A 15,019-nucleotide genomic window follows, 5' to 3' on the forward strand; every position below is an offset into this window, starting at 1 on the left:
TCAGTTGGAAGAGCATGTGATACTTGATCTTGGGGCAGGAAGTTCAAGCCCCATGCTGGGTATAAAGATTACTTGAAATAAATAAAGTTACAACCCAATATAAAACAAACAAACAAAAAGCTAAAATAATTTTAAACCATGGGGTAACTAATAAAAATGGAAATGTGTATCTGTTCTATGAAAGAAAATAAGTTTATGTACGTGTATACGTTTCTGGAAGCCAAGTTTAAGAAATTATTTCTTCCCAAAACATTGCTGGTATATATACACACAAATATCTAGTTGTTATTATTAACTTTCAAAAGTCTTAGATTTTCACTCCTGCAAGTTATAATAGAAAGATTTAAAGGACTATAATAAAGTAGCCACTACTATCCCTATTCTAAATATTACATACTCCCAACAATTAACAGGATTTTTCTGCTTATGAATTTCAGAAAATTCATTAATAAAAATTTAACCTTGAAAAGTCATGATAAATGTGTATTTTCTTACCTCTCCTTTTTGGGCACAGTTTAAGATAACTGGTGGCCCAATAATTCTATGATCAGTCTTGTATAACTCATTAAAAACAGAATCCTGGAAATCCATGACTATGAATACATTTTCAAATTCTGGAGAATCCAAACTTTCAAGTTCTTCCACTGATTCCATCTTTACAAAGGGTACTTTAATTTCCTTGATTTTTTTTCCAGGTGGTTATTAGAAAAAAAAATTATTTATAGATTATAAAATTAATTCAAATAACTAATCTAAAAACCAGTTCAACATTTTTATTTTTATATTTGTAGTAAACTGTAAAATCACACAGTGAGCGTTATACTTAATAATAAACAGCCTTATTTCATTACTTATTTGTATTTTTACATATACATATCTCCATCCATATTGACATTAAATTTTGAATATTAATATCATAAAGGCATAACTTTTAATGTGACTTAGTAGTCATTATAAATCACCTACAATGCACATAAAATTAAAACGATTTTTAAGTATATACATTTTGACACAAGATGCATTAGAAATACATCCACTATTACTTTTTATTCTCACCAAGAAAATGATGCCACACTTATAGTTCTTCCTACATAAATTACCTTCAAAAAATAAGATACTATGGCACTTAATATCTACAAAAAGGGGGGGGCACCTGGGTGGCTCAGTCAGTTAAGCATCCAACTTCGGCTCAGGTCATGATCTCATGGCTTGTGAGTTCGAGCCCCACATCAGGCTCTGTGCTGAGAGCTCAGAGCCTGGAGCCTCTTCTGATTCTGTGTCTTTCTCTCTCTCTCTCTCTCTGCCCCTCCCCTGCTCACACTGTCTCTCAAAAATAAACATTAGGGGCGCCTGGGTGGCGCAGTCGGTTAAGCATCCGACTTCAGCCAGGTCACGATCTCGCGGTCCGTGAGTTCGAGCCCCGCGTCGGGCTCTGGGCTGATGGCTCAGAGCCTGGAGCCTGTTTCCGATTCTGTGTCTCCCTCTCTCTCTGCCCTTCCCCCGTTCATGCTCTGTCTCTCTCTGTCCCAAAAATAAATAAACGTTGAAAAAAAAAATTTAAAAAAAAAATAAATAAATAAATAAATAAATAAACATTAAAAAAAATTTTTTTTAATCTACAAAAAGGGTGCAGATTAACTTAATCATTTCAGTATATATGAGCGAAATAGAAAGATATGAAATATGTTGGCAGTTGCCACACAGCAAATGTAGGATATAAAAAGGCAAGTTACCATTTAGCATAAAATTTTATAATGTGCATTTACAAAAAAGAATGAAGGTATTTAAGTACCTGCATGGCTCCTGTGCAAAAAGAACAGAACCATTTATTTTTTTATAAATTCTTTTTCAATGTTTTTATTTATTTTTGAAGGAGAGAGAGAGACAGACAGAGCACGAGTGGGGGAGGAGCAGAAACAGAGGGCGACACAGAATCCGAAGCAGGCTCCAGGCTCCAAGCTGTTAGCACAGAGCCCGACACAGGGCTCGAACTCACGAACTGTGAGATCATGACGCTTAACTGACTGAGCCACCCAGGCGCCCCAAAAGAACAGAACCATTTAAAAGAAAATTCTGAAAGGTCAGTAAATTGTTTGGGTTTTATTGCTAGGCTGATGTGATGAACTGAATTGTGTATCCTCAAGATGCCCTAAACCACTGACACCCTAAACCCCATACCTCAAAATGAGACTATATTTGGATAGGGCCTTTTAAGAGGTAGTTAAGATTAAATGAGATCACGTAGGTGGGCTCTAATCCAGTCTAATTGGTGTACTTTAAGAAGAGGAAACTTGGACATACAGGAGGTATCAGGGATGTGCATGCACAGAAAGGACATGTAAAGAAAGACACAGTAAAAAAGCAGCAGCCATCTGCAAGCCAAGGAAAGAGATCTCAAGAGAGATCAAGATGCCAACATCTTGATCTTAGCCTTCTAGCCTCCAGAACTTTGAGAAAATACATTTCATTTCTGTGGCTTAAACCACCCAGTCTCAGTATTTTGTTACCACAGCCCTCACAAACTAATATAACTGCTAATACAGAATTAGATATATTTCATATGCTGGGACAAATTCCCTGATGACTGTCATTTATTATGATTTATAATTTGGAAATAAAGCAAGAATTTTGAGTAAACATAAAATTAATGGAAAAAAAAAAAAAAAAAGAAGCCAAAGGGTTTAAAGAAAGAAAAACATCAGATCTTTCTAGATACATATGATGTGACTTTTAAATTTAACAAGAACAAAGTAGTAAGGATTTTGCTACTTATGAAACATACTATAGTTTGGGGTTTCAGAAATATCCAAATTTTAAAAATAAATATAAAAGTTTCTATTCCTCTAGCTTCGAAGTGCACAAAATATACCTTGTGCCTAATTTAGGTCCAATCACCATTAAGTGGAATATAAGAACACAATCAAGAGTAGTGCAGCATGCCACATGCAATGAAATGCTTGACCTACCATATTAACAACACTTTTTATTAATTTTTCATCCGATTTTCCAGGACAACTTTCTCTTATCTTTATAACAGGGACTTCCATTATTTTAATAGTCTGTGGAAAAGAGACTTAAGTATAAGATTAAGAAAACTATAAAATTATTTAAACGCTGATGGAAGAAAAATTACCTTTTTTTAAAAAAAGCTAAAACTCCATACCTTTAAAGCCTGTATAAGTTCTTCTTGTTTTCCAGCTTCTTGAACCAATATCATTCTCGTTTCAATTTGAGGCATTTCTTCTATTAAAATCAAAAATGTTTAAATATGTTTATCAGGTAACAACATCAAAATTAGCAGTTCCTTAATCTCTTTTTGGCTATATCTGGCATGTTTTCCATCTTTGAGGAGATCATAATATTCTCTCAGATCAAAATGACTTAACTCCTAGTTTATTTTTACAAATTTGGCCATCTATCACTTTAGAGAAAGAGAAAACACACTGTAGTAGATACAAACATCAGCACCCCTCCTAATCAAAAAAAAGCATTCACTATCTTGCACAGCCATCCTCTTCAACAGTGGATGCTGCTTCAGGACAGACCCATTTATAAAACGGTTAAGTGAAGAAGTGGCTCTTCGCCTGACCGGTCATAACTGAATAAATTCTAACCAACAGTGTTGCAGCTACATTGCCCTCCCATACAGAAAAAAGCAATATTGAACAATAAGATGCTTTCTCCTTCAAAGTTGGGAAGCATTAATCCAAACAATAACCAAAAATCTACACAGCATATATAAATGGCTAAAGTCGACAAAACAAGAAACAACAGTGTTGGTGAGGATGTGGAGAAAAAGAAACCCTGTGCACTGCTGGTGGGAATGCAAACTGGCGCAGCCACTCTGAAAAACAGTATGCAGGTCCCTCAAAAGTTAAAAATAGACCTACCTCGTGATACAGCAATCACACTACTAGGTATTTACCCAAAGAATACAGGAACACTAATTCAAAGTGATACATGCACCCCTATATGTATAGCAGGATTATCTACAATAGCCAAATTATGGAAGCCAAGTATCCACCAATTGATGAATGAATAAAGATATGGTATATATAAATACAATAGAATATTATTCAGCCATAAAAAAAAGAATGAAATCTTCCCATTTGCAATAATATGGATGGAGCTAGAGTATTATGCTTAGAGAAATAAGTCAGAGAAAGACAAATACCATATGATTTCACTCACATGTGGAATTTAAGAAACAAAACAAACAAGCAGAGGGAAAAAATAAGAGACAATAGACAAAGCAAGACACTCTTAATTATAGAGAATAAACTGATGGTTACCCAAGGGGAGGGGGTGGGAGGGATGGGTTAAATAGGTTATGAGCAGAGGGTAATGTATGGAAGTGCTGAATTACTATATTGTATACCTTAAAATAATATTAACACTGTATGTTAACTAACATGGAATTAAAATAAAAACAAAAAAATCTACACAGTATAAAGAGATTCTGTCAACAAATATTTACTGAATACCTGTACTTTACCTTAACAGTTAGTATTACACTTAAATCCTAAGTCCCTAGTTAGTAAGCTTAGGATTAAAATAGTGATTTGGTGTTTTAAAGCTGATTAACAGGTTTACCTTCAACATATGAAGCAGATCCAATAAGTACATTTTCCTTGGAAATTTCAGTAACTTTAGAATCAAAAATAGAGGAGTCTGCCAAGCTTGTCCTTTCAATAGTGGATGTTAATACACTACTGTCAGCCATTGTTTGTACTCTTCTACGATGACTGAAAAAATAGAGTTTGAATAAAAATACATGATCATTGGGCAAAAACAAGCATTAGAGGCTCTACTTTTATATCTAGAATCTATAAAAAGTAGCATTACTCATTTTTCTTAATACTGAACCAAAGAAAAGTCATTCAAGTTCTCTGAGCCTCAGTTTCTTCTTCTGTAAAATAAAGATACTAATGCATGACTCATAGGAATATAGTAAAAATAACAATGTATGAAAAGTACTCAAAACATTATCTGACATATAATGAAAATTCAGAAGGTAGTCATAAATATTCTGTCTCCCTCCCCCACACCTTTGCCCTCAACCAACCTATTCCTCTTCCTATGTTCATTATATTATTACCATCTCTCAAATAATCCCGGTCAAAAACTAGATCTATCCTTACTCTTTCCTCTACGTTCTTTGTCCTCCCCCAAATCCCTATCAATCCCAACTCAAGTACTCTGGAACCTCATAGGAAGTATCTCTGATTATCATTTTATTGCCAGAGCAGCATCAAATTGTAGGAAAAAAAGAGCTGAGACCCAGTCCGTCTTCTCTGTGCTCAATGCCACAATGGTCAAATACAACAGCCCCAAACAACTTTATCATCGGTTTCTTCAGGTCACTCTCCACATGGTTTCCTGGGGTACAGTCCTAAAAACAAAAGTGACCATATCACCTCCCTGCTTAAGAACTTCCATGGGCACTCCTCCTGATAAGGCCAAGTCCAAATTCACCATCAGGTTTAAAATTGGTCCTAGCCTACCTATTCAACCTCATCTCCTGTTCAATTCCCACATTCCACATATACTGTATGCTCCAGCCACAGTGTATTTCTCAACACTTTTTAAACACAGGTCACAATTTACTCCATACCCACTTACATTTAATAGTGCTCAATTCTCTACCTAGCACATCTTTCAACCCCCAACCCACTGCTCTTGACTCATTCTCTGTATATCTCATGTATAAGTGGATTGCCCGCTTATCTGTATTTTCTTATTACTTTACAGTTATCTCTCCTTTAAAAGATTTAACAAGATAATTATGCAGGGATTAGTGTCACTAGGACTGTGGACAATGAAAGAAAATCTTTTTGGGGCGCCTGGGTGGCGCAGTCGGCTAAGCGTCCGACTTCAGCCAGGTCACGATCTCGCGGTCCCTGAGTTCGAGCCCCGAGTCAGGCTCTGGGCTGATGGCTTGGAGCCTGGAGCCTGTTTCCGATTCTGTGTCTCCCTCTCTCTCTGCCCCTCCCCCGTTCATGCTCTGTCTGTCTCTGTCCCAAAAATAAATAAAAACGTTGAAAAAAAATTAAAAAAAAAAAAAAAAAAAAAAAAAAAAAGAAAATCTTTTTTTTTTTAGACTTCCAGGACTTAAGAGTTGAAAAGTTAGGCAAGCAGGGAATAAAGAAAAGTTAAGTGAATTTTCATCAATTCAAATCAAAGGTTGTTATGTAAGTTTATTATTATCTTTAAGTTAATTTCCAGAATATTGGACAAATATAAAGAGAAGGTCCTATCTTTATCTGGAGGTACATGTCTGATCTATTTTATACTTCCCTACTTTTTTTAGATTAATAAAATATACAAATATCATCCACCTGGTTTTTATCAAAGTAATAGTTTAAGTAAACTATATGCTGTGGAGAAACAGTACGGTATCATTAGCATCATTTCTGGATGGTGATACATCCGGAAGTGAAGATATGCACACTAACGATAACCACAGACCTCAGCATCATTGTTAGGTGAGCACTTCAAAGCCAGGCGACTCAGGTTCCCATCTAACTCTGCACTCAGTTTTCAAATCGGTGAAAGAAAATCAAATTTAGTTGTCATGAAAACTTAATAGATGACATCTTAAAATGAGCAACAATTGCTAACCTTCCTAATATTCACAATGTAGACATTTTTTATTGTCTTCCCATACATCTATATCAATCATTATTCTAAGGATCTCCAAAGGAATGTTCCAATAGTTGCTAATAAGAGTATTTAGAATCAACAACATATTCTATCCAGCCCTTATTTTTTTTGTTGGTTAAGTCTCTTACATGTAATTGTTACCAGTGAAAAAGAAAAGGCTTTCATTCAAAGTTCTCTTAAAAGAAACTTAAAAGTCGAGAGATGAACTAACATACTTTAACGAATGGAGGAGGGAGATTCTTAATAGTCAAGCAGGCTCCACACTCACCATGGAGCTGGACACAGGGCTCGATCCCATGACCCTGGGATCATGATCTGAGCCAACATCAAGAATGGGAGGCTTGGGACACCTAAGTGTCTGACTTTGGTTCAGGTCATGATCTCAGGGTTGGTGAGCTCAAGCCCCTCGGTGAGGCTCTGTGCTGACAACTCGGAGCCTGCTTTAGATTCTGTGTCTCCCTCTCAATCTCTGCCCCTCCCCAGCTTGTGCTCTCTCTCCCTCTCTCTTACCCATAAGTAAATAAACTTAAAAAAAAAGAGTGGGAGGCTCAACCAACTAAGCCACCCAGGCACTCCTCTCCTTTGCCTGTTTAAATATCATCAAAATAGGTAATTAAAAATTAAAATTGTCTCTGATAATACTATATGTGATCAATTTATTGCTGAAATAGCTTCAAATTTTAGGGAAAAAAAGAGCCGCATGGAAAGTTGATGACAATATCCAACACTCTGATTACAAATGGAAATGCACTAATTACATTTTCATATTCACGTATTCTGCAAGCTTTTAGAAAAAAATTTTTTTTAATGTTTATTTATTTTTGAGAGAGAGAGATTAGAGTACGAATGGGAGAGGGAGAGAAGAGGGAGACACGGAATCCTAAGCAGGCTCCAGGCTCTTAACTGTCAGCACAGAGCCCAACACAGGGCTGGGGACTCAAACTCACAAACTACAAGATCATAATCTGAACTGAGGTCAGACAATGGATTGAGCCACCAAGGGCACCCTGTAAACTTTTTAAATAAAGACAAGAGGATCAGTGTTCATAAACTATACTAAGCTTATTTCTCATTCCAAGAACATACTCAAGCAGTTTTTGACTAAATAACAGCAAAACATGCCTCTTTTCATCCCAAACAGAAAACCTGTCACTTAAATACTCACTTTAGGTTTCCTTTTACTTTTTTTTTTTTAAAGCAATCATCTTTCAGAGGAGCTAAATACAATAGTGGGTATGATGGTTGTTATTACTGACAATAATAACATTAGTGTTAACATAAAAATTTTGGTTAATATCGATTTAATGTTTAATATGTGGCAGATATTGTTCTAAGTCTTTTACTTGTATTTATCTAATCTTTGAAACAATCCTAAGAGGCAGGTACTATTATTGTCTCCATCTCATAAAGAAGCCTAGAAAAGAGAGGTTAAGTAACCACCCAAGTCATTAAAACAGGGATTCAAACCCCGGCTGATTCCAGAGGCTGCACTTTTAACCACCAAGCCAAACAAATCTGTACCGGGGAGGAAGGCGCACGCGGAGGGGTTGGGGAGAGGCCGGAATAAGCTGGCGTTTTAAAAACTAAAAACTAAGCTTCCTACAGAGAAGACACCAAGAAGAATCTTAAGAGTGAAACCACTAAACACTCTGAGATAAGCCCACAAAGACTGCAGCTGCCGGCCGCCAGAGCCGCAGAGGACAATGCGGCTAGTCGAGAGCACTCTTCCCAACTCCCTCCCTTCACCCAGACATTCTTCCGGAAGAAATATCTAACCAGGTGAGCGGGTGAAGATGCCCAGCAACCTGGGGGACTTCGGGATCCCACTGCGCGTCACGGCCCAGCTGTCGGGAGTGCGGTGGGGGGGTTTCCAGAGCCAGGAAGCCTGGGCAGGGATGCTCCGGAATTCGCGGTCATCGGGGCGGGGCAGTCGGACTAGAGAAGGGGTCCACTGCTCCGGGAAGGTTGGCCCACTCCCACTTCCCCTACCCACACCCACAAAGTCCTCACCACTCTCAAAAATCGCCTTGAAAGTCCACCTTTTCAAGCACCGATTCCCCTCACTGTTACCGCCATTCCTCGCCGGTGTCAGCAACAAACAATTCAAAAAGTGAGCCGCTTTCTCTAAAAGCCATGCCGATTGGCGCGTGATGTCAACCTCCATCCCATAGGCTGGGGTCTCCAGAGGGGCGGTGATTGGCCGCTGCTCCCCGCCCACCTCGCCTCAGACGCCGATTGATTGGTTCTGCGTGTGTTTCAAATAAACCCAACGGCTCAGACGTCCGAACGTCGGGGGGGGCGGGGGAGGACGGGTTGTAGGAGAAGTGCCCGGATGTGGCCGGAAGGTGGAAGTGGTAGCTCTTGGGCTTCTCTGGGAGTGGCAGGTGTGTCTGTGGCTACCGCTTGTTTACTCAGTAATCATCCCATTTCCTGAGTCAAGTTTGAGTGGATTTTTCTCCCCTGCCAACTTTATTACTAACTGTCACTAAATCCTTTAAATCTGTGCCCCTACGGGCACAGCCCCTGGAGCTGATTTTCCTGCCTGTATGCTTTCTGCTTTAGGAATGTTATTTAAAGTTGGCTAAAAGTGTTTTCACTTTGGTAGTTCTGTTGGAGTGACAGAGCCAGGACTTAGGAATTCGGGGACTCTCCAGGTAGACTTCAAATCAGCAGCCAGTTATTTAAATTCTGATGTATGGGCGCCTGGGTGGCTCAGTCAGTTAAGCATCAGAGTTTGGCTCTGGTCATGGTCTGGTGCTCCGTGAGTTCAAGCCCCACAACTGGCTTGAGCCCGTTTTGGATTTCGTGTCTCCCTCCCTCTCTCTGCCCCTACCCTGCTCACAGTCTGTGTCTCTCAAAATAATAAATAAACATTAAAGGTTTTTTTTAAGCATAAATAAATAAATAAATTCTGATGTATGTAGGCACTTCTCTGGTCTGGCAAATTTAACGGGTGACTGGAATAAATTCTTAGTGTTTCTCGGACTTTTTTTTTTTTTTTTTAAACATAAGCTTGTATTTGAACAAATGTAAAAATACTTAGGGAGATTCTAGAATCTCCTGGAGCCAGCGTGAGCAGCTTCCTGCTGCCTCCTCCCGTCACCGTGAGATCTTTTCTTTCCTCTGAAGTCTAGCCAAGATTTTATCATTTGTCCTGCTATTGTAAAAACAATCTTTTATTTTCTTCAACTTCTAAATATAATACCCTATAATATTATCTCTTTAAAAAAATTATCCCCCACCCAGGGTTCCCACCTAATCTCTGATTTAAGGAAAGGAGGGGAATCCTTTGCCCAAATCTTAAATTCCAGTAAGAGAAGGAAAACTTGTATTTTGGAATGGAATACTTCCGAACCTCACACACAGGTGAGAATTTACAAGTTTTCCTGATTTTGTCAGGCCAACTTAGAACACCTGAAAATTTCATAATGTAATCTAAAAAGTGACACAATCTGGTAATCATTGATTTCCTTCTTTATAAATGAAGAATATTTGCAGTCTGCCCTTCATTACAATGCTGTGATAACTGTCAAGGCAAACGGAAAAAAAAAAATAGTAATTGAAATTTCACTTTGGAATGTGCTTTTGCATACTGAAACCGGGGTGTGCCCAGCATTCCAAAAATTCTCATCACTGAAATATATTAAGCCAGCGAAGGAAGCAGCCTATTTCCTCTGTGCACTGGTCTATGTTAAACTAGTTTTGCACCCAAATCTAATGACTAACTATGTGGTATCAGCACACGAAATGTATGCTAGCCTAGCAAAAGCTATGCTTGATTGCTTTTAGGATATATGGCAGTTTGACTAACGAACAGGCAATAGTCTTCTTCCATTTCATAACCATGTGACCTCCTTTTACATTTCCTATCCGTATAGCCTCAAGCAAGTTATTTAACTTCTCTGTGCCTCAGTTTTACCTTCTATAAAAGGGTTTAATAGTACTTCATAGTACTGTTGTGAAAGAGTTAACATATATTGAAACATATTCTGTATGTTTAATATATATTAATATAGGTAATTAAAACATATTCTGGGGGTGCCTGGGTGGCTTAGTCGGTTGGGCGTCCAACTTCGGCTCAGGTCATGATCTCGCAGTTCGTGAGTTGGAGCCCCTCGTCAGGTTCTGTGCTGACAGCTCAGAGCCTGGAGCCTGCTTCAGATTCTATGTCTCCCTTTCTCTGCCCCTCTCCTGCTCATGCTGTCTCTGTCTCTCAAAAATAAATAAACAGTAAAAAAAAAAAAATTAAATTAATAAAATTTTTTTTTAAAAAATGCTGGTATATGGTAAACATCTAATACATGTTAGCTGTTAATATTACTATGACTTTTACTACTGCTCTTGTGTCAGCTAAGCCCTGTAATTGCCTGATGGGACTGATGTTCATTACACTGCCTTCTCACCCCTGACCACCGCAGCAATGGCACCTATGCTTCCCTTTGCCCCACGCTACCCTAGCCACAAACTAACCCCTCCCCAACGAAGCTCCAAGCTTGAAGCAGCCAAGACCTCCAGTGCTTTCTTTTCTAGCAGAAGGAGGACAATCTTTCTTCTACACCAAATCTAGTCTTCCTTTTCTCCTTTAAAGAAACCCTGCTGTCCTGCTGTGCTCGAGCTGTCTCCTCTTGTCTGGAAGACATGGCTCTCTTGCTATTACCCTTGGCCAGGCCTTTGTCCCCTTCCAAGACAGGTCCTAGGTAAGATTCTTTGTGTTAAATGTTAGCCTCTCTCTCTAGGCCCCTTCACTGGAAATACAGTTATAATAATTATATATCAACCTCTGTTTGTATGGGGTAGAAAGATAAATGAAAATGAGGAGTAGCTTGAAAGAATAAACCTTTAATTCTTATGTGTCATCCACAACTCCCAAGATACTGAATGAACAGGTTTTAAGATACAAAATACTGAAGGAATTTAACTGAATTTAAGTACTTAATATATTGAAGTGTGTTGACATTTTCCCTCAAGCAATAAAATAGTTTCTAGAGTGGGGGGGGGGGGTAAAAATTATGGAGATGGAGAAAATGAAATGTGAAAGATAGAACTACTGAGATTCCTCCTTTGGAGGATCAGCTTTCCCACCTCCATCTCCAAGCTGGGTGACACTCTGGACTCTCTTGACTCCCATCTCACACTTGTTCCTCCTTCTAGTTAATTCCCTCTTCTTCATATTTCCTCTTTCCTCCATCCCCTTCCCCTCCGCCTCCATCTTTCAGCTTCTTCAGAGCAGCAGAGAATGGAGAGTTAGGAAAGTTACTTTTGAGCTATGGGATATCTTTCTCCACCCCATACCCTCCCTAATAAGAGCTAGTATATCTGGAAAATTATTAAATCTGTTGCAACAAATGGGCAATGTTTGTTGTACTGGACTTTGATTTTATTACCTAAAGTTGTAATGAAATATATTACAACTTCTAGATTTTATTTTAAAGTGTGAAATGTTGGGCCGCCTGGGTGGCTCAGTTAGTTGAGCTCCAACTCTTGATTTCAGCTCAGGTCATAAACCCAAGGTCATGGGATTGAGCCCTGCATTGGGCTCTGTGCTGAGCATAGAGCCTGCTTAAGTTTCTCTCCCACTGCCCCTCTCCCCTGCTCTCTCTCTCTCAAATAAAAAATAAATAAAATGTGAGATGTTACATCATCAATCAGTAATACTATTTTATAGTAAATTTAAACATTTCATCATAGGATTAAATATTTTACTGTAACTAAATATTAACATTAGGATGTCACATAGATTTCATGAAATTGTTTTTCTCCTTCTATCACCATCCTTACTTCCCCAAAGCATTTTTAAGAGAGAGAACACAAGTGCAAGTGTGTACACACAAGCAGGAGAGAGGCAGAGGGAGAGAGAGAGAGAGAGAGAGAGAGAGAGAGAATCCCAAGCAGGCTCTGTGCTGTCATACAAAGCCCTACACAGGACTCCATTTCACAAATCATGAGATCATGACCTGGGCCAAAATCAAGAGTTGGACACTTAACCAACTGACCCACCCAGGTGCCCTTCCTCAAAGCGTTTTTGAAGTACATAGGTATATTTAATGGCACAGGAGATACAAAGATTCAGTCTCTCTAAGTACTTATCTCTTAAGATTTGATTTCAAAAATTTTAATGAATAGCCTTGGAATTCTGTCCTTCCTTGGAACTAATAACATTTTCCAATGGAAATGTCATATTTCCAAGTTTGTTATAATGCAGCATCTCTTAACCCATCATCTCTGCCAATAAAAGAAGCTTTAGAAATTATAATCACTGGGAGCCAGAAGAAGCTATTTTACATACCTCAATAGCCAGCAATTAGGATTTGAATTGTAGCTTTATTCATATGAATCATTAGGTTATAAATCACTTAACATAGATTTGCAAGACTATACAAATTTAGCACATAAAGTTTCACTTGGACAAAGAGACTTAGCTTTGCTTGATGGAGCAAGAGGTTTCCAAATATGATGAGGCCATTATTTCAAATTATGTAATTTGATTAGTGAAATTCTAGATGTGGAAAAAAATTTCAGCTTGTTAGTCTCATTCTTCATTTTACAGATGACTTTTACCAATGCCAGCATCTTGGAGGTTTTATTCCTTTACCAAGGTCAGATAACTAGTTAGTGGCAAAATCAAGATCGAAAGTTTTATTTTCATTAATCTACTCTGTCTTTTTATTAAAATATTAATATCTATATTTTATATCATACTTATAAAAGTACCACTATCCCTAAGATACTTCCAGTTCCATAAGAGCCTTGTTGGTCTTCTTCACCTATGTATCTTCAGCACCTAGCAACAGTTCCTGGCATATAGTACCTTCTCTAAAGTTGTTGCAGGAAAAAGGTGTAATTGATCTCTAAGAATACATATTGCCTTCTTTTAATCCATTCTCCTGCCTGCATTCAGGGTGACATTATCTGAATCCAGACTCATCAGAGCACCTCCTTAAAACACTTCCATCCTACTGGGCCTGCAAGCACTGACCTCTACTTACATTTCCAGCTTCATCTTACACCATGTGCACTTTCTTTGAGTTCTATACCTGCCTTCCTTCTCAAGAGTTTTTGCACCTGCTCTTCTCTCTACCAGTCCCTCTGATCTGTATTCCTTTCACCTAGAGAAGGCAACTTTGACTGATCCTTTAGCATTTGCTCACTTTACCACTCCTTGGAAGGTCTCTCCTAACTAGCCACACTATCAGAACCATATTAACCACAGTGCCTAACACCTAGAAGGCATTCGATTAAATATTTATTGAAATAACAAGTAAATGAATTAATGGATGAGCTCATTTGTATTATAATATCAGTTATGTTTTTTCCAAAGACACTAAAGAAAGTTTGTATTACTTTTACTTTCATCTAACCTATTTTTAATGGCAGTTTTTCAGGAAAAACTAAGTGGCATGTTTCCAAAATTAATACATTTACATCAAGGATAAAATAATTTACATCTTTGACATTCGAGTAAATTACCCAAGAATTGAATGATTTTTGCATCACAGCTGGTCCCAGCTATGAGTGGGAGAGAGTTAATGGTACTGAATTGATTTAGTTAAGATTTGACAGTTTATGAACATAGGCAATTATCCATATCAAAAATTCAGTTTTCCTACAACCTGCACTTTCATTTATTATGCACTGACACTCATAAATTACCTCTTCCACACTATCAACTAACTTGTAAATATCTGAGGTATCCTAAAGTAATACTGTCTGCCAGTTAAGTTTTGACAGCAGCTTTATCTTGTAGACTAGTATTTCCTATGACAACAATATGAATACCTTGATCGTACTTAGCAATATTTTTGTTGCTGCTGTTCAAATGAATGGAAAAAAATGGGATTGTTAAGGTGAAATGAAAATAGAACACAGGTCATCAAAAAAATAGTGAAGACTTGACCTCAATTATATGCCCATTTGCAATAAGCAGATTAACTGTGGGTTTAATAATGAGAGAAAAATTACATGTAAGAAATAATAATAGTACATTGGGAACATTTTTTAAAACCTGAAATAGGGTTGCAAGTGATATTTAAGTGCATAATGCAACTATATATAAATCCTATATGTAGAAAAGAATTAATTATGAAGAAATGCAATAAATGTTTTTAGTGTCTGTATCTGGCCAGTAGCATTTGAGATTATTTCTCCCTCTCCTTTCCATTTTTTTTTTTTTTATGTTTTATTTACTTTTTGAGAGAGAGACAGTGCAAATGGTGGAGGTGCAGAGAGAAAGGGAAACACAGAATCTGAAGCAGGCTCCAGGCTCTGAGCTGTCAGCACAGAGCCCGACGTGGGGCTCAAAATCATAAACCACGAGATCATGATCTGAGTCGAAGTCGGACGCTTAACTTACTGAGCC

At 37.9% G+C, this 15,019-nt stretch overlaps 1 protein-coding gene across 4 annotated transcripts in view; it reads right to left on the reverse strand.

Moving 5' to 3' along the window:
- The window catches only part of ECT2 (epithelial cell transforming 2), a 65,028-nt gene extending 56,116 nt beyond the window's left edge, over positions 1–8,912 (reverse strand). Inside the window, exons 1-5 of one of the 4 annotated variants that reach the window (XM_043594886.1) lie at positions 8,674–8,912; positions 4,594–4,745; positions 3,164–3,243; positions 2,967–3,059; positions 496–678 (exon numbers count right to left, since the gene is read on the reverse strand). In XM_043594886.1, the coding sequence (XP_043450821.1) occupies positions 496–678; positions 2,967–3,059; positions 3,164–3,243; positions 4,594–4,723 (486 nt within the window). In that variant the 5' untranslated portion in view covers positions 4,724–4,745; positions 8,674–8,912. The remainder of the gene's footprint in view (positions 1–495; positions 679–2,966; positions 3,060–3,163; positions 3,244–4,593; positions 4,746–8,673) is intronic. The other 3 variants (XM_043594887.1, XM_043594888.1, XM_043594889.1) reach the window with 3 other exon arrangements.
- Between the last annotated feature and the right edge of the window lie 6,107 nt (positions 8,913–15,019).

This window comes from Prionailurus bengalensis, chromosome C2 (assembly GCF_016509475.1).
Source record: "Prionailurus bengalensis isolate Pbe53 chromosome C2, Fcat_Pben_1.1_paternal_pri, whole genome shotgun sequence".
Classification (NCBI taxonomy): Eukaryota; Metazoa; Chordata; class Mammalia; order Carnivora; family Felidae; genus Prionailurus; species Prionailurus bengalensis.